The 18,406-nt window shown below is 41.6% G+C and overlaps 1 protein-coding gene and 1 long non-coding RNA gene across 49 annotated transcripts in view; one reads left to right on the top strand and one right to left on the bottom strand.

Moving 5' to 3' along the window:
• The window catches only part of ANK2 (ankyrin 2), a gene marked incomplete at its 3' end in the record, with an annotated part of 316,224 nt that overhangs the window by 278,696 nt on the left and 19,122 nt on the right, over positions 1–18,406 (top strand). For 34 of the 48 annotated variants that reach the window (XM_083756174.1, XM_083756190.1, XM_083756194.1 and 31 more), the window contains 7 exons: positions 1,293–1,497; positions 2,299–2,395; positions 3,452–3,680; positions 4,999–5,124; positions 5,860–5,982; positions 7,371–7,403; positions 8,767–8,788. In XM_083756174.1, the coding sequence (XP_083612300.1) occupies positions 1,293–1,497; positions 2,299–2,395; positions 3,452–3,680; positions 4,999–5,124; positions 5,860–5,982; positions 7,371–7,403; positions 8,767–8,788 (835 nt within the window). Of the gene's footprint in view, positions 1–1,292; positions 1,498–2,298; positions 2,396–3,451; positions 3,681–4,998; positions 5,125–5,859; positions 5,983–7,370; positions 7,404–8,766; positions 8,789–10,721; positions 17,954–18,406 lie in introns of those variants that run through there. The other 14 variants (XM_083756196.1, XM_083756179.1, XM_083756183.1 and 11 more) reach the window with 3 other exon arrangements.
• Positions 1,175–18,406, bottom strand: part of LOC310852923 — a 42,513-nt gene continuing 25,281 nt past the window's right edge. Inside the window, exons 2-4 of the long non-coding RNA XR_014568441.1 lie at positions 9,963–10,725; positions 9,602–9,688; positions 1,175–1,211 (exon numbers count right to left, since the gene is read on the bottom strand). This is a non-coding gene — a long non-coding RNA (uncharacterized lncRNA). The remainder of the gene's footprint in view (positions 1,212–9,601; positions 9,689–9,962; positions 10,726–18,406) is intronic.

Below are 18,406 nucleotides of genomic sequence, written 5' to 3'. Positions count from 1 at the left end.
AATAACAGAAGCTACTGAATGGGCTTGAAGATTTTTCAAAGAATTCTCAGAAGGAGCAGCCTTTAGCGCTAATAGCAATTGTCTGTTCTGGTTGGAGTCCTTCTGAAGGAACAGGTGTGCAAGGTACATCTTGAGCCATCTCTGTCACTGGAGGTCCAAAATCTCTTCAAAAAGTCTTCACTCAAATCCATAGTTCCAACAGACAGCCTTCCGCAATTCTTGCAGTCTCCTACCACAACCCACACAGCAGGCTGTAGCCCTTTTATACACAAAGATACTTGTCAAATCTGTCCAGTAACACAGATAAGAGAATCTCAAGATGGCTGCAGGTGCATTGAGTCATCTCTGCTGGCTCATAGGGTATTAACCCATTAATTGCATTCCTTAACAAGGCCATAATAGCCTTACCAAAGTGGTCCATGCATTGATAACCTCAAGACTTGTTTACTGTAACATGCTTTATGTGGGGCTACCCCTGTATCTGGTCTGAAAACTGAAGCTAGTACAGAATGCAGGAGCAGGCTCCTGGCAGCATGATGAGCACTTGCCAATTTGCCATCAGGTGAGGCTCAAGGTCCCTAGCGCTAATTCACAAAGCCTTAAGCAACTTGGATTGCAAGTACTTTAAGGACCATAATGCGCCATGTCAATCACTGAAATCCTTTGATGCACTCATTGTGTTTCCCCATCCCCCTGAGGTTTGGTTGGCCTTTGAAGGGACTGAGCCTATAGTATGGCAGGCTATGGAGATCCCTGCCAATAGGGGGAAGCCTGAAGAATCATCCCTGTCTTTACTAAAAATTATGTTATTTAGATAGCCCTTTGAAATCACTGTTCAGTATTTATGGATGCTTTTATTAATAGTTATATTGTTGTAATTCTTGTATGATGTACACTGACATGTACTTTTATGAAAGTGTACACCATACAAATATTTAAATGAGTATATAAATGAGGGGTAGAAGACAGGAGTAAGCAGAAAATGGAATTGTAATTAATTGAGGCACGTGGAATGTGCAATGGGTAATGAGATCTATATAGCTTTAAATATATAGTCAAATTCATCAAAGACATTGCCCAATGGCTACGAATGATGATGAATATATGTTATTGCCAGAAACAAAGACACCAGTCACTTGTGAACAAAAGTGAGAGAAGATTGTTGTGTTTACGTCCTGATTGTGGACCTGCCAAAGGCATCTGGTTGGCCACTGTGGAGAAGAAGAGGATGTTGTTATGATTGTTCAGATACCAATAATTAAGACTTTCATTTTGTACATGTCTTTGGTTAGGCTCAACCTATGCACAATGAGCTTGTGAAGAAGATTTTAGGCAACAAAGCCACATTTAGCCCTATTGTCACATTGGAACCCAGGAGAAGAAAATTCCATAAGCCAATAACAATGACTATTCCTGTTCCTAAAGCCTCTAGTGATCTGATGATTAATGGATATGGGGGTGATGCACCCACTCTAAGACTACTATGCAGCATAACAGGTAAGCTCATAAGAAGTAAGTTGAATAGCTCAGTCAGTACAGCATAATTCTCTTATTCTCAAAGTTGTGGATTCAAGCCCCATGTTGGGTAAAAAAATCCCTGTATTGCAGCGAGTTGGGCTAGATGACCCTTGTGGTCCCTTCCAACTCTACAATTCTATGATTCTAAATGCACTGATGGGTCCATTAAGAAGGGTGGCATTGTATGTTGATGTCGTAGAGAACTCATTGAAAGCTCTTGCTTAGCCTATATTTGCAAAGTGGAAATAATGACCTCCATAGTTTATTGTTGAAATAAGATTTTGCATCTTGGTACCAAAAAAATGTGGGTGTGTATTTATTTATTTATTTATTTATTTATTTATTTTAATATCAAGTTATTAACCCTGAGCAACACCCAAGAACAGACCTTGGCTACAGCTTGTAAAGTTAGAGCTTCACCACAAGCTCAGATTCAAGTGAAATGCTGTGCCAAATCTTGGAGTCACTCAGTGCAGGATTAAGGAGGACTCTGGAGACACAAATTGGCTGTCAGCTCCTCTCCTGTTCTTGTGGTCTTACTAAGCCAGGCATCCCCAAACTCGGCCCTCTAGCTGTTTTGGGGCTACAACTCCCACCATCCCTAGCTAACAGGACCAATGGTCAGGGGTGGTGGGAATTGTAGCCCCAAAACAGCCGGAGGGCTGAGTTTGGGGATGCCTGCACCAAGCCATACTTTGGCTTATTACGTCATGACAACAAGGCCATTGACTTCTTGTAGGAAAGCTGAACATTTTTTCTCTTTGTCCTCAATTGTTTCAGGTGGAACAACACCTGCCCAGTGGGAAGACATCACAGGAACAACACCATTAACCTTTGTCAATGAATGTGTTTCCTTCACCACAAATGTATCTGCCAGGTACCACTGTCCAGAATAGTATATTTTCTTTAAACTGTACTTAAGTGTTTCAGAACTTTATCTTCAGCTTGATTACTTATTAATTGGACACAAGTACCCCACTAAAGTTTTATTTATCATTATTTACTTATTTGATTTATATACTTTATCCAAAGATCCCAGGGCAGTGTACAACATTAAGATCACATTTATGGGGCGTAATAGTAAAAACATAATGAAAAGCATAGTAATAAATAGCATAATAATAAAATAATCATAAGTCGTCGTCCCCCAGCTTTAACAGGCCATATATTAATGGCCAAAGGCATGGGTAAAGAGGTATATTTTTGCCTGGTGAATAAAAATACGTAATGATGGCACCAGACAAGCCTCTCTGAGGAGAGCCTTTCTCAGACAGGGAGCTACCACAGAAAAGGCCCGTTCTTGTGTTGCCACCCTCTAAACCTCTTGGGGAGGAGAGACATAGCAAAGAACCTCAGATAACAAGTGCAGGGTCTAGGTAGGTTTGTATGGAGACAGGAAGTCCTTAAGGTATTGTGCTAATGTGCTAATTCTGGTATTGTAGTGTTTGCAAAGTAATCCATCCTCTGGCCTGACCCTAAAATAATGATTAATTCTGGAGTCTGAAGAGTCTAATGTTGTTTTAATATCTGTTCTGAAGCTGGCAGCCATGGTATCCTAATATGGACAAAAGGAGAAACTGTGGTTAATTAGAGATTTCCTGGTTTGATCACCTGTGCGCTGCAAAGGTGGTGAAGGGACTGTGTACATATCCCACTTCATTTCCCAGCTGAAAATGACTGTTCCAATGCATTTTGGTAATCTGGGAATCAGTAGAGATCCATTTCAAATTACACTCAGGCTTGGGCCACACCCAATGCAGAATCTAGATGATTTCCCCCCCATTAAGAAATTGTTTATTTCAAGCTAATGCACAAGTTATTTGAAATCAATACTAGTGTGATTCCTGGATGTATTTTCCAAATTCTGAACTTGTGTGTGTGTTATGTTAGACTTTTAACTATGTAACAGTTTTCTATGTTTGTTTATTTGCAGGTTTTGGTTGATAGACTGTCGACAGATACAGGAATCTGTTACGTTTGCTTCCCAAGTATACAGAGAGATTATCTGTGTGCCCTACATGGCCAAATTTGTAGTGTTTGCCAAATCACATGATCCTATAGAAGCCCGATTAAGATGTTTCTGTATGACGGATGATAAAGTGGATAAAACGCTAGAACAGCAAGAAAACTTTGCTGAAGTTGCCCGAAGCAGAGATGTAGAGGTATGGAATTAAACATGCAAAATGAATTCCTTCGTTCACATTTTAGTACATGTATTTTTAAAACCATTGTCTTAATTTCCTTTTGTAGGTAGAAAGAAAAAGAAAATCTCTCATTTTAAATCTTAATGTCACCCTCCAAGAATACCCACTGATTTCAATTGGTGTACTCTGCATAGAATTAAAACTGGTCATTACTGTATAGTCTTTATCTGCTTGTTTGTTTGTTTATTAGAAATATTTTATAGCCCACCCTTAATCTATACAGATACCGGAATGCGGTATGAAACATATACAAATATTAAAATACCTAACAAAAATATGTTAGAACAAATGCAGATATTTCTTTTTATTGGGAAGAAAAGGAACTACAGTGGTACCTCAGTTTAAGAACAGTCCTGTTTAGGAATGATTTGGTTTACGAACTCCGCAAAACCGAAAATAGTGTCCCGGTTTGAGAACTTTACCTCGGTCTAAGAACAGAATCCAAACGGTGGAAGGGCACCGGCGGCGGGAGGCCTCATTAAGGAAAGCGCACCTCGGTTTAAGAACGGTTTCGGATTAAGAACGGACTTCTGGAACAGATTAAGTTCGTAAACTGAGGTACCACTGTACAGGGACTCCCGGTCCAGATTAAAACATTTATATGGAGGGTGGAACTGAACCTTTCCTACTCTTGTTTCCTTTTTCCTTGACATTCTTCCCACCCCTGCCATGGGTGAAAAGCTGCTTTTGCTATGGGAGGAAAAACTATTTGCCATAGGTGCAAATAGCAGCTTTCAAGAGGAAATGGTCGAAGGAAAAAGGGTTAATCCTTCTCTCTCCACCACCATTTCTATGCCATGTTCGTGTTGCAGATCAAGTCCCCCTGCAATTTTGTTTAGTGGCAAATACAATCACATAGCACATTGTCCAGATTGGGATCTGAAACAATATGTGGCACCTATCTCCACCCTCTAAGAGGAATTCTCCTGTTCAGTATTCTTCTCAACCTAGAACAGCCATAGTTCAGATCAGTTATGGATTTTAAGCAGGGGAAAATATTTTTTATCTTCCTTGTTTGCGTATAAGGCTTTCTGTTATACTATATAGTACTTGAGGGCCGGCTGTCATCTCCCAAAACGCTTTATTGCCATTTAGCAAAGTGGTGGTTCTAGAGGGCTGTGGAATCTGTGGCCCCTCAGATGAACTTCCACTTCTGTCAATCCCAGCCAGTGGACCAGTGCATTCTAGGAATTGAATAAAGGTAATAATGAACTCTCTTCTACATTTCCATGATACTTACTGCTATTATATTTTGTTCTTTATCAACCATATGTAGGTATTAGAAGGAAAGCCCATCTATGTGGACTGCTTTGGGAATCTAGTACCACTAACAAAGAGTGGCCAACATCACATATTCAGTTTTTATGCCTTCAAAGAAAATAGACTTCCATTGTTTGTCAAGGTAATAGATACAAGTCCCTATCTAAACTTTCATTTTATTTGGTGGTGACTATTCAACAAGCAGAAACAGCCCATCCATATACAGCCAGAAACCACCATTCTTTAACTATTTTAATAATAGCACCAAAGCTGATGAACTGCATTTCAAGGGCAGTGGTCTACTTTATCTCTTTTTGTGCACCTAGATGTGCAACAGTGCTTCGGCATTTTATGCAATGGAATGAAAAACGGCAAATGGGGGGGGGGAGTAGTTGCCTGAACATTCACCATGTTTCAAATAAAAACCGAAGATCTATAAAAATGTTGATATCTGTCCTCTGGCTTTAGATCTCCCTTTGGAGATTCAACATTTTCACTTTAAGGCAAAAATATTAAAGTTTCTTTAAGCAGGGTTTAGTGGTAGTGGGTAAATAGAACTTTACTTAGGTACTGTCATACCTCTGGTTGCGAAAATGATCTGTGCGAGAGGCATGTTCACAACTCGCAGCATTCGCAGCCTTAAGCGCTGCGTCTGCGCACGCACAGGACACAATTCGGTGCTCCTGCGCATGTGCAAGCGGTCCGCAACCCAAAAACACGCAAGCCACAGCGTTCATAACCCGAGGTGTGACTGTATGTCTTCATCCGTACATTTAATACATTTGCATCACAAATATTTTATAATTTTGTCTCTGTAGTATTTTGTATCTCTTTAAGCTGTAGCATTGTGTGTGTTTTGCTTTGCTTTTTGCACTAGGTCCGAGACACAACACAAGAACCTTGTGGGCGCTTGTCATTTATGAAGGAGCCTAAATCTTCTAGAGGCCTCGTACACCAAGCCATCTGCAATCTGAATATCACATTGCCAAATTACACAAAGGTACTGCATAATACAATGAAAAGATCTTTGCTCACATACTAGCCGGCACACTGAAATTTCAGAGCTCCTAATCCCTGGCTTTGTTTTGCACAAACTACAAGGAGTGGCTTATCTTTTGAGTTAAGTGGCTGTGAGTTTTTATTTTTAAGACTTTAATTAAACATTTTTTAATATTACATATAGAGTAGGATTGGGGAGCCCGTGGCCTTCCAGATGTTGCCAAATTACATCTCTCAACATCTCCTCCCCTTGGCTGTGCTGGATGGAGTGGATGGCAGTTAGATCATCATCTGTAAGGTCATAGGTTCCTCACCCCTAACATAGAGGGTGCATTAATTATAGAGTATTCTCTAGGTGGGTGGCTCTCACACCATGGCCTTGAATTGGCTCAGCAGCATCGATTTTCTGAGTTAAAAGTGTAAATACTGGGGATTATATATATCCAAACAGCCAATACCAAAAGAACCCATCATATGATACTTTGCAGATTTCTTGAGCATTAAGCCTAGTAGTTTGCTCAGACAGAAGTGTAGTGCTGGAGGAGAAAGACTGCAAAGGCACTTTAGAGTCTGGGTTCTCATATATATCACCTTCCTGCCCATTCCAAGTTGATCTGTGATCTTCTGTTTATTTGTGTTCATAGCTAAGTCATTCACATAAGCAATTAAATGCATAGAACAGAGTCTCATGTGCAGGATGTGTCTCTTCTCACTTTCATTGGAATTTAAAGTATTACAGATTTAAGCTTGAAAAATCAAATATGAAGAGAGAGCAATTAACACATGCAAAATTTTGTTACATTTTCTTTGACATTCCCTGTATTTTCAGGGTTGGCACAAGACCTCCACCGCCACCTCCTCACTTTTGGGGGGTAGCAGCGTAGCATTGCCCTGCTTGCTTTCCACAGTATTTGCTGTTGTCACAGCAATTCGGTAACATTCCTCAGAACAGGACATGCCAAGCAGCCAACAGTAGTGATGGTGGGGGCAGCCCTACAGGTGGAGGTTCACAATCTGCTGCCTCTCCCAATCCACTGCCTGAGCCAGCATGGCAAATGGCAGGTCCAATCTTGTATACTTGGGTCAGGCTTGGTGGTTGAGAAATAGTATCTTGGCTTCTTTGAAATGCAGTAATAAAAATCAAGAAAGAGCCTAAAATATCCAAACAGCTTCCCACTTTTTAATTATCTTAAGTCCCCAGCTTAAGAAAAATAATGAACTGATTCTCTTGTTCCCTTTTTTTCCTCCTTAGGAAAAAGTGCAGAAATAGTGTTCGTTTTGTACTCTTGCCAATTGAATATGACCAGAAATCATTCTTTTCCTTTAACTGCATCCTATCTTTTCCTGCTCTGTTTTTCTCTTTTCTTGCATGGCATATTGGGCTGAAAGGAATCAGAATCAGATCAAGAACAGGAAGAAGAGGTAATCTTGCTAATAGATCAGTGCTCTATAAAACCCCTGTGACCAAAATTAAAATTCCCTTCGGTATGCATGCGGAAGTTCACCAAGTCTCCCTGCAATGCACTCACTCATGGCTCCAGAGTCCTCAAACTCTGAGGAGCAGCTCTTCAAATTGTAAAGAGCTGCAGCAGGAGGGGGGGGAAAGATAAAAACACAGTACATGTGATCTTTTAAATTTTTATTTGAGAATCTGAGTCATTGTTTATAAATGCATTTAAAAATAAATAAATAAATAAAATTGATTTTTAAAAAATAAAAATCAGAACTGTTTAGATGCAGAAATAAATATGAAGTTGATTTTTTTTAAAAAAATGTCAGAAATCAGTGCAGTGATACACTACACACTAAAACTCATTCGGACGCAATGCTAACCTATTATATGAATGAGCCTTAGGTTTGTGCACTCCTCCCTCCTCTCTATTCCTTCCACGTTTTTGTTTTAGCCACAGTTTATTATCTCCATCTCACCTTGCATTTTAAAATTTAGAAAGGTGGTGATGAATATTATAATAGAGCTGTATTGTTTCTATCCCCCCCCAAGCAAATATTGCCCTCTCCCTCCAAAGAATTTCCACAAGGTAATAGAACCTTAGACACCTACTGTGATATCAGATGCATAGCTAGCTAAGTACGTGGTTCCTACTTTTTTACTAACAAATGTGCCAATATATTTGTTCTTGCACTTTTCCAAGTCGAGATACGAATAACGTGCTTGCCGCTTCCACCTTCACTGTTTCTCCCTGTTTTGCTCAGTGATCTTTCTGTGCAAATTCCAACTTAGAGCCTAAATGCAACAAATTAACAATTTAGATTATATAGTTTGATAATAGCAGGAACTAATTACCAAGGTTCATCAGTGGCTTAAAGGCATTGCTAGCTCTTATTAGAATTCAGCTTGTCTGGACAACCAGTTACCGTATTTTTTGCTCTATAGGACACACTTTTCCCCCTCCAAAAATTAAGGGGAAATGTGTGTGCGTCCTGTGGAGCGAATGTTAGCTCCTTGGCTTCAGCGATGGCAACGCGAAACCTCCAAAGCGCAGAGGGAGCGCTCCCTCTGTGCTCTGGAGGCTACGCGTTGCTTTCGCTGAAGCCTGGAGAGCGAGAGGGGTCGGTGCATCCTATAGAGCGAAAAATACGGTAAGTTGCAATACTTATCAGGAAGGCACTCCAATTGAATCCAGTGGGTTTTACTTCCAAGAAAGGGTAGTTAGGATTGACCTACAGGCTTCAATGGTAAATTAGCTGGTGTTCTAGGTGATATTTCTCACTGCTTTTTATGACTCAAAGTGCTGTAACCATTTCACTCTGTGTTCTCTTTCAGACTGACATGACATCAGAAAAACGTAAGATTGTAATAAAAACGTTATTTGTCTAATCATTAAGTTAAGCATAAGAGAGTGTGCAAATTCTAATTGCCACTGATATTAATTTTCTAAAAGAATGATATATATTAATGTAAATTTAGCTTTTAGATGTTAGTTAATATGTTACTAATAATTAAAATAAAAGTACTAAGACAGTTCATCTAAGCATTCACTTTCCTTTTGACATCCCCTGGTGACCCTTGCTATTGCTGTTAGGCTTGTATAAATCCCCATATTTTATTTCATTTTTTATTTTGTATGTATATTCACATAAAGTCATTGCATTTTATAAGTTAATTACAGTATCACCTTTAAAGATTCAGCTTTTATAAACTACCTTCATTAAATTGTTTACATGCAATATGCATGTCCCTGTGTATAAAAGTGATACTGTTTTAAGTAACAAAGTTCCATAATCCATTCACCCTCTCTTACTTTGGTGAAGTATTTCTGAAAAGCATATTTATGTATTGGGACATTGTCACTAGCTATTATTGATTATAGCTGTAGTTGGAAGTGGAGCAGGACAGGAAGGGGAATGATGGCAACAAGTGTTGGGGTAAAATCAGGTCACAAGTTCACTAAATTACAGCTTCCAGGCAGATCACGGCATGGGCAAAGGACCAAAACAACATGGCAGCCCTGCTACCAGTGATACTTTTCAACCCAGTTGCTGGAAGGTCAGCTTACGCCACTCATGTTGTCTGCTTTCACGAACCAGAAGCTATGGAAGATACTGCAGAGTGCAAATTGAGTGGAAGTGAGCCATTGGGCCCATAAGGCCGTGCTCACCCTGTAGGTGGAGCATGTAGCACCCCACTTGCCCTAATGCTGTGGCCCCTGCCCAGTGCCAGTCCTCAGTTAGTTGGGCCAGAGTTCCTGACACGAAAATGAAAAATGAAACAATTAACATTTGCTATAAGGGAGGCAAAAATTCTGGAACTAAACAGTCATTGACACAGGCAAGTGAAATTCTTTCATGGTCCCATCAGCCAGCAGCTGGAAACATGCAGTAAAAGAAACAGCTGCTTTTTCAGAAGCCTGGAAGGGCAGGGAAGGAAAACACTGCCATGAGTCCAGGCAGGGACTTGTACCTATAGCCCTGGAGTAGATCAGGTGGCAAAGTTCTCCCTAGTTCACCCTAAAAACTCACCCAAGAAAGGTCACCAGGCAGTGCTGAATTGCCAAAGGCAGTTTCCAGGCCATAGTGGTTTGGTCTAGGTGGGAGCTGTGCAAGACAGCCCCATTCTTCCACTGGGCACAGTCGAAGTCCGTGGCTAAGGGAAGTAAGAAGTATAAATTAAAAAAGAGATCGTTACATTCTTAAATAATGAACTGTTTTGTAAGATGACTTCTGTTAATAATAAATAAATGAAAACAAAATTACTTATACCCCGCCCATCTGATGGGGTTGCCCCAGCAACTCTGGGTGGCCTCCAACAAACCTAAAAGTATAATAAAACATCAAACATTTAAAACTTCCCAATATAGGGCTGCCTTCAGGTATCTTCGGAGAGTTGTATAGTTCTTTATTTCCTTTACATCTGATGGGAGGGCGTTCCACAGGGCGGGCGCCACTACCGAGAAGGCCCTCTGTTCCCTGTTACTTCACTTCTTACAGTGAGGGAACTGCCAGGCCCTCAGAGCTGGACCTCAAATGATCAGAAAGTTACACTGGAAGCTACTTTTCAGCAGAAGAATGGGAGGTAAACATTCTTAAAATACATCATTAAATAAATCTTTTCATGCAGAATTGCAGGCTGCCTTGGGTCAGGTTCCTCTGTCTTTACCTCCTCTCGAGTTGGGCTGCTCCTCTGCTCTGCTTTTCTTCTCCATGATGCTCATTTCTTGGCCTTTTGGTCAAGTTACAATATCATATAGTCTCAAAGTTTAACCAATTCCACGCGTTTGTGTTGCTAAATGATAAGAAATTTTAAAATGCTTTCGTTCACACAAAACCCCTGAACAAATATGGGGGAGGGCAGACACATTACTCTGAAGTAAGTTTTACTGTAAACATATTCCTGATGCTTTATATGTTAATAGTGGGGGGGGTGGGGACAATACTTCACCATAGTATGTTGCATATGATTTTAAGCCTTTTTCATTTATAACCATCTTAAGTTTTGTTGGTGTCTTTTTTCCTTTTATTTTATTGTAAGGATACTTACCCTGCAATGTATGCAACAGCTTTGCTTTGCATGGAAATAACTTGGCTTACATATATATGTATATGTACTGTGTCTATTTGTGTCTGTGTGTGTGTATGTGCCCTGTATGGATGTTTTTGGTTGCCATGCATTACATTCCCCCCTAACCTATGAATTCTCTGTTGAGCTAGTCACTATTTAAAATTTCCCTTCCCACTTCTTTATATCATCATCATCATCATCATCTCTTTCCCTTGATTTCCCCTCCATTTGTTTGAATAATGAGGATGTTCCAAGGAAAGGACCATTCCTCTTGAAATAAAAGCCTGTGTATGTCTGTGTCACCATCTGAATGTAAGATTCCCCTTAGATGAAATGCCGGTTTGCAGCTGCCTCAGATATCAATGCATTTCATTTACTCTAGATTATCTCAGAATTAAATGTAAATACACAACTTCTAACTTTGGTTCTTAAAGAAAAGTTTACAACCGTTTACCTAATTTTGGTTCTGAAGTTTGCTACCACTGGCTTTCTCTTTGAGGAGATCAACTTCCAACCAACTTAACACTCTCCCCCCACCCACACACCTTTGTTCTCTGTTTTTATTTGAACATTGATCTGTAACATCTGGACAATCTTGAGATGCCTATCTTTGTGTAAATTCCACTGTTTCTTTTTCTTGCCCACTTTTGTTTTTCTAGTGTCCTTGGTTGATAAAAGCTTTGGTGTTGTATGTGTGTGTGTGCTGTACTGCGAAAACTAAGCAAGTTATTTCCTGCCCACTTTCCTTTTCAGTTTTCCCCCCGTTAGCTTTGCTTTGCTTTTTTTTCCACCCTCAGATTTGTGGATCCACCATACCCAGACAGTTTTGTTGACCCTCCTACCGCTACAATCAAAGACAGTCATTTCAGTCCTGATTACATTTTTTCAATCTCTATTTTCGATTTCCATTTATTTCCAATGTTTTTCCCCATTTGCATCAAAGATGATGAAACAGAATCTACAGAAACATCTGTCCTGAAAAGTCACCTTGTCAATGAAGTCCCTGTCCTAGCCAGCCCAGACTTGCTATCTGAAGTCTCTGAGATGAAACAAGATTTGATTAAAATGAGTGCCATCTTGACCACAGACTCAGCTGAAAAGTCAGGCTCCATTAAGGTGAAGGACCTTGTGAAAGCTGCCGATGAAGAACCTGGAGAACCATTTGAGATTGTGGAAAGAGTTAAGGAGGATTTGGAAAAAGTGAACGAAATCCTGAGAAGTGGAAGCTGTCCAAAAGAAGGGCCAGTTCTTCAAAGATCCAGTTCTGAGAAAGAGCTGGCGGAAGAAGAATGGGTCCTTGTAAGCGATGAAGAAATAGAAGAGGCTAAGCAGAATGCTCCGCTGGAAGTTACCGAGCCTGTTTGCACAGAAACTAGAATAGGCAAAGGGAAAACAGAGAAAGAAAAGAAAGACATGGCGGGAATGATTGATCATCTCAGCCAAGATCTAAAAGATTACATGTCACTTAATGAAATGCAGCCTAAGACATTACAAGAAGACATAGTAGAAGAGAGATTTGAAGCTGTGGTTGTAAGCAGGGGCTCTGAAATAGGTGGGGGAAGCCAAGAGAAGAAGCAGGTCCAACAAAAACCTACCTTGGAAATTAAAAAACCAGTTAGGAAGAAATTAAAAGATAAACAAAAGCCAAAGGATGAAGAAACCAAAGGAAAGAAAGAACATTCAGGACTAACAAAGTTCAGCTCAGATGAGTCTATAGATGAAGAGGTAGGGTTAGCCCCTGCAGAGCCTTCCAAGACAACAGCTGTGTCTCCTGTTATAGAAGAAACTCCTATTGGCTCAATCAAAGATAAAGTGAAAGCCCTTCAGAAGAGAGTGGAAGATGAGCAGAAAGGACGTTCAAAATTGCCTGTTCGCACCCCAGGAAAAGAAGGGGCAACCGAGAAGTCTGTTGCAAAGCTATCGCAGCCTAAAAAAATTATTTACAAAGCAAAACCCCCATCTTCTCCCTCTGCCTCAAAGACCCCATCTTCCCCCTCTGCCTCAAAAACGCCAGCTTCCCCTTCTGCCTCAAAAACACCAGCTTCTCCCTCTGCCTCAAAGACTGCAGCCTCCTCCTCTGCCTCAAAGATTCCCGCTTCTCCCTCTGCCTCAAAGACTGCAGCTTCCCCCTCTGCTTCAAAACTCTCCTCTCCCTCTACTAAGAAGCCAGCTGTTTCTCCCACAACTAAGAAGCCAGCTGTTTCTCCCACATCTAAAAAGCCACCCGTTTCTCCCACATCTAAGAAGCCACCTGTTTCTCCCACAACCAAGAAGCCGCCTGTTTCACCTTCTTCTAAAACAGAGAGACTTGAAGAAACGATGTCTGTTCGTGAACTGATGAAAGCCTTCCAGTCAGGTCAAGATCCATCAAAGCATAAGGCTGGACTTTTTGAGCATAAGTCTGTGAAACAGAAACAGCAGGTCTCTGAGAAAGAGCCGGCTAAGAAAGGAGCTGCTCAGGCAGACACTGAAAAGAAGCAGGCAATGACACAAAGAGACACACACAAAAAAGATAGTCCAAAAGGTAAAAAGAGCCAGGAACCTCAGGCAGAGGCAGGCTTGCAATCTAAGAAAGAGGCACAGGGTACTCTGAAAAAAGATTTAGCCATGCAGCAGACAAAGCAGCAGAGTAGTAAAACTGCAGAAAAAGATGTTCCAGCAACTGATGATGTCAATGCAAAGGGTGTGGCCCTGACATTGGATGACCAAGGGGATACTGACCTTCAAATCAGCCCAGACAGAAAGACGTCCACAGATTTTACTGATGTCATAAAGGAAGAGCTTGAGGAGAATGATAAATACCAACAGTTCCGGCACATTTCAATTACCGAGGAAGGTGAGCTTCACTTAGATCAAGTACTGACCAGTCCATTCAATGTTACATTTCCATCAGAATATGTGAAAGATGGTTTTTTGCCCGCTCTCTCCTTGCAAAGTGGTGCTCTGGATGGCAGCTCAGAAAGCCTTAAACATGAAGGCATAGCAGATTCTCCAGTTGGTAGCCTGCTCGATGGGACCCCTCAGATCAGCTCTGAGGAAAGTTATAAGCATGAGGGATTGGCCGAAACTCCAGAAACAAGCCCCGAAAGCCTCTCTTTTTCACCAAAGAAAACAGAAACTGCTGACCAGATGGAAGAAAAAGAATTAGCCAGTACAGTGCAGAGAGCAGCAGAGGCACATTCACCAAAGGGACTTTCTCCAACAAAAAGTGAAAGGACTGTTGCTGACAAAGACATAAAAGTTATAATCGGCTCAGAGTCCCTCTCTCCTCGTTTGTCAGAAGAAGTAGAAGTTACAACCTCCAAAGAAGAGATAGGCAAATGTACAGATTCTAGCTCAACATTGATTGATAAGGATGCTGTCAGGGATGAGTTATCTATGGCTACTGAGCAAGGACATTTAACTAAGTTATCTGAAGTGCATGATACTATTTTAGAGAAAGAGGATCAGGCATCCTTTGAGCACCATGCCATTAGTAGAGGACTGGAGCTTTCACTTCCTAGCCAAGACAGTGAAGGTCTTAGCCCAGTTGCAGATGAATCCTTAGCTATAAGCCATAAAGATTCATTAGAAGCAAGCCCAGTACTGGAAGATAATTCCTCCCGTAAAACACCCGATTCCCTTGAGCCTAGTCCTACCAAAGAATCCCCCTGCCGTGATTCTCTTGAAAGCAGCCCCGTAGAACAGAAAACAAAGACTGGTTTCCCTCCAGGACCTGGTCCCATGCAGGCTGCCTTTGCCAAAGCAGAAAACTTCCCAGAGCTGACACCTGTGCGATCTAGACTTTTACGTGACCCCGATGGCAGTGCTGAAGATGACAGTTTAGAGCAAACCTCTCTTATGGAAAGCTCAGGGAAAAGCCCTCTTTCACCCGAGACTCCCAGCTCCGAAGAAATTAGTTATGAAATCACACCCAAGACAACAGATTCGCAAATGCTCTCAAACATACCCAAGTCAGCTGTGATTCCTGAAGTCAGCGAAGAGCCAGAAGATGACCCCGAAGGTGAGCCGACAAGGAGGTTCACACCAGAAGAAGAGATGTTTAAAATGGTGACTAAAGTCAAAATGTTTGATGAGCTGGAACAGGAAGCAAAGCAGAAGCGGGACTATAGAAAGGACCCCAAACAAGAAGATGCTGCTTCAGCTTCTGATTTGGAAGCTGCGTCTGAACTTGAATTTGCACCCTCAACGCCTGTAGAAGATGATGGCATACCTACTGTACTCACTTCTGCAGCTGAATCTAGAAAGACTTCTTCCTCTTCAGAAAGTGAGCCAGAATTAACAAAGCTGAAAAAGGAGGCTGACTCTGGGCTGCTGATGGAGCCTGTAATTAGGGTGCAGCCTCCGTCACCTCATCTTTGTCATAGGGATTCCAGTTCTAGTCCTGAAGAAACGGGGTTTCAGCCTATTGAATCCAAGCAGCATGAATTTGGTACCGAAGAGGACAACACAGAATCAGATAAGCCAACAGAGGAAACCAAAATGTCTGGTGATACCTCTCTTGCCTCAGATACTAGCATCATAGCACAAGCTAGCGAGTCCAAGTGCTACAGCACTGATGAGAGTGACACTGCTAGCCCTAATGGCCCCATGATGCAGCCTGAGGAGGCCTTCTACCATTCTGTGGGTGGTGACGCCCCCAAAATAGCTGAGTTATATGAAACCTCAGCGGCGTCTCACAACCAGGATGATTCTGAGAAAGATGGTGGAGCATCTGAGGAGGTAACACCCAGAGACATGGTTGCCATGGGAACCAGAGAGGGCTCCTGTACCCCTGGCTCCTCTCATTGCTGTATATCCCCAAATGATGAATCGGCTACTGTTGTTTCACCTGTTCACTCCCCTTTGGGAAGTGATTTGGCTGAAACTAACAACATTGTAGAGATGGCACAAAGGGATTTTTGTAGTGTAGAACACTCTGCAGACCATTCGCCTCTAACAACCCAAAAGGGTGACCCTGAAAGGAATGTAGATGATGTTGATGAAAGCAGTTCTCTGCCTATAACAAGCCCTTATGAAAATGTCCCTTCACAGCACTTTTTTACTAGCACTGAAATTAGTTCAGGAACTGGTTTAAGGATGACAACAGACCAGTCATCTGGGGTTCATCATTCTACTGAGGTAGAAACTACCTTCAGTGAGGAAATTGCACTGACCAGTTCCCTTTGTACACCAGCATCTGTAGGTTCTGAGGTTCAGACCTCAGAAGATATCTATATGGAGTTAGAATCCAAACATGTGGGCATCTTTCAGAAACAATCAACTTCAACATCAGAGGCCACATCACTAGATGAAGCTGCTCTACAAGATATCAGAGATGAAGCTGAGAAAATAATCAACCAAGTGATCATAACCAGGACGGATGTGGATTCTGACAAGTGGAGTCAGATACGTGAAGATGATGATGCTTTTGAGGCTCGGGTGAAAGAGGAAGAACAAAGGATATTTGGCTTAATGGTAGACAGGAGATCACAAGGCACCACACCTGACACGACACCAGCCAGGACTCCTACAGAAGAAGGGACGCCTACCAGTGAACAAAACCCCTTTCTTTTCCAGGAAGGGAAATTGTTTGAAATGACAAGGAGTGGTGCCATTGACATGACCAAGAGGAATTATTCTGATGAAAACTTACACTTTTTCCAAATGGGAGAGCAGTCTCAGGAAGATGTGTCCTTATCTGAAGAAATGAGAGAAGCTGAAGGCCTGGAATCTCTCCAGCAGGAGCAACCCCCAGTTCCATTTGCGTCTTCTGAACTAGATGAAGCAGAGATGCCTATAAAAGGCTCACTCACATCTGTATCAGAGGATGAGGCCAGTGGTTTCTACACCACAAAGGGGGATATTAAATCTAGAATCCCTATTAAAATGGGCATTTCAGCCTCTTCACCAAAGTCACCAAAGAAAGAAACTGCTGCTTCTGATGATGATGACTTCTTCCCTAGAGCTGATACTGAAGACATGTTTGACAGCTCCCAGGTGCCTTGCCCTGTCTCTCCCGAGCAGACTGTGATTGATGTACAGTTAGATTTTTCAACAGTCACTAGGTCGGTGTATGCTGAGCAGGAAGATGATTCCCCAGACTCCTCACCAGAGGAGCAGAAATCTGTGATTGAAATCCCCACTGCCATCATGGAAAGTGTGCCTTCTGAAAGCAAATCCAAAATTCCCATTAGGACAACTCCCGCTGCATCCCACTCATTGCAACAATCAGAGCTTGAGAGCCTTCCTTCAGATAGCTTTGTTGAGGCCCTAGAGGAATCGGAGGATGACCCGTCCAAACCAAAGTCTAAGATTCCAGTCAAAGCAGTTTTCCAAAGAGTTGAACAAGAGCGTTTGTATACAGAGACGTCTGTCTGGAAGCCAGAGTCAGCTAAAGCGCTTGACAAAACATGCAAGCTACCTGCAAAACAAGACATTAGGAGCAAATCTGAATCTGATGAAAGTGCCTCCGTGGACTCAAAGGCTAAGCGTTCAGTCAAAGCTAGAAGCTATGCTGAGGCCGAAGCAGAAACCAGAGAGAGGGTGGGTGAGATGAAGCTTGAGGTAGAATCAGACGAGCAGACGACTTCACGACCAAAGATATTTCCTTCGCGGTTGCCCGTTAAGAACAGAAGCGCCTCAGCTTCCCGCAGTGCTGTTAGTCCCACTAAAGAAAGTAAGGAACATTTTTTTGACCTTTACAAAAACTCCATAGAGTTCTTTGAAGAGATTAGCGATGAAGCTTCCAAATTAGTGGATAGACTTACTCAGTCAGAGAAAGAACAAGAATTAGTTTCAGATGATGAAAGTAGTAGCGCCCTAGAAGTTTCAGTTATTGAAAATGTGCCATCCATTGAGACCCAGCAGTCAGTTGCCGAGGACATCTTTGACACCAGGCCCATTTGGGATGAGTCTATTGAGACTCTGATTGAGCGTATTCCTGATGAAAATGTCCCTGACCATGTTGAAGGTATTTGCCAGCCATTGGGATTCCCTTTGCTACGCATGTCATGAATCGCAATTCTTTGGTTGTTGTTTCTTCCCTTCTTTCCCCCTTGCTTTTTTTTTGTGTGTGGTTTGTGTGTCTCCTTTTTAAAGCTTCCTGTGGTTGTCAGTGTGTTTTGTGTAAGCTCCGTTTGTTTTGTTTTATGTCGTGTATGTATTTTACTATCCCTGAAACAATCTCAAGATTGCACACTGCAAATGCTTACGCAAAGGATAAAACATAGCAATATAGTCTTTTTCGTTAAAACAACATCATTTGTTCATGTTGTTTAACTAACAAATTTAGAGCATTATTATTTCGCTTCTAACACAGCTGACCACGCAAGTTTTAGTTTTTGGATTCTCTTCACTATAATTGAATCACTTTGCCATGAATTACTTTTGACACAGATGAACCAGGTAAGATTACTATAATTCA

This window comes from Podarcis gaigeae (assembly GCF_964106915.1).
Source record: "Podarcis gaigeae genome assembly, chromosome: 9".
Classification (NCBI taxonomy): domain Eukaryota; kingdom Metazoa; phylum Chordata; class Lepidosauria; order Squamata; family Lacertidae; genus Podarcis; species Podarcis gaigeae.
The sequence above is the reverse complement of the archived record's forward strand: the minus strand, read 5'-3'. Positions and strand labels throughout refer to the sequence as shown.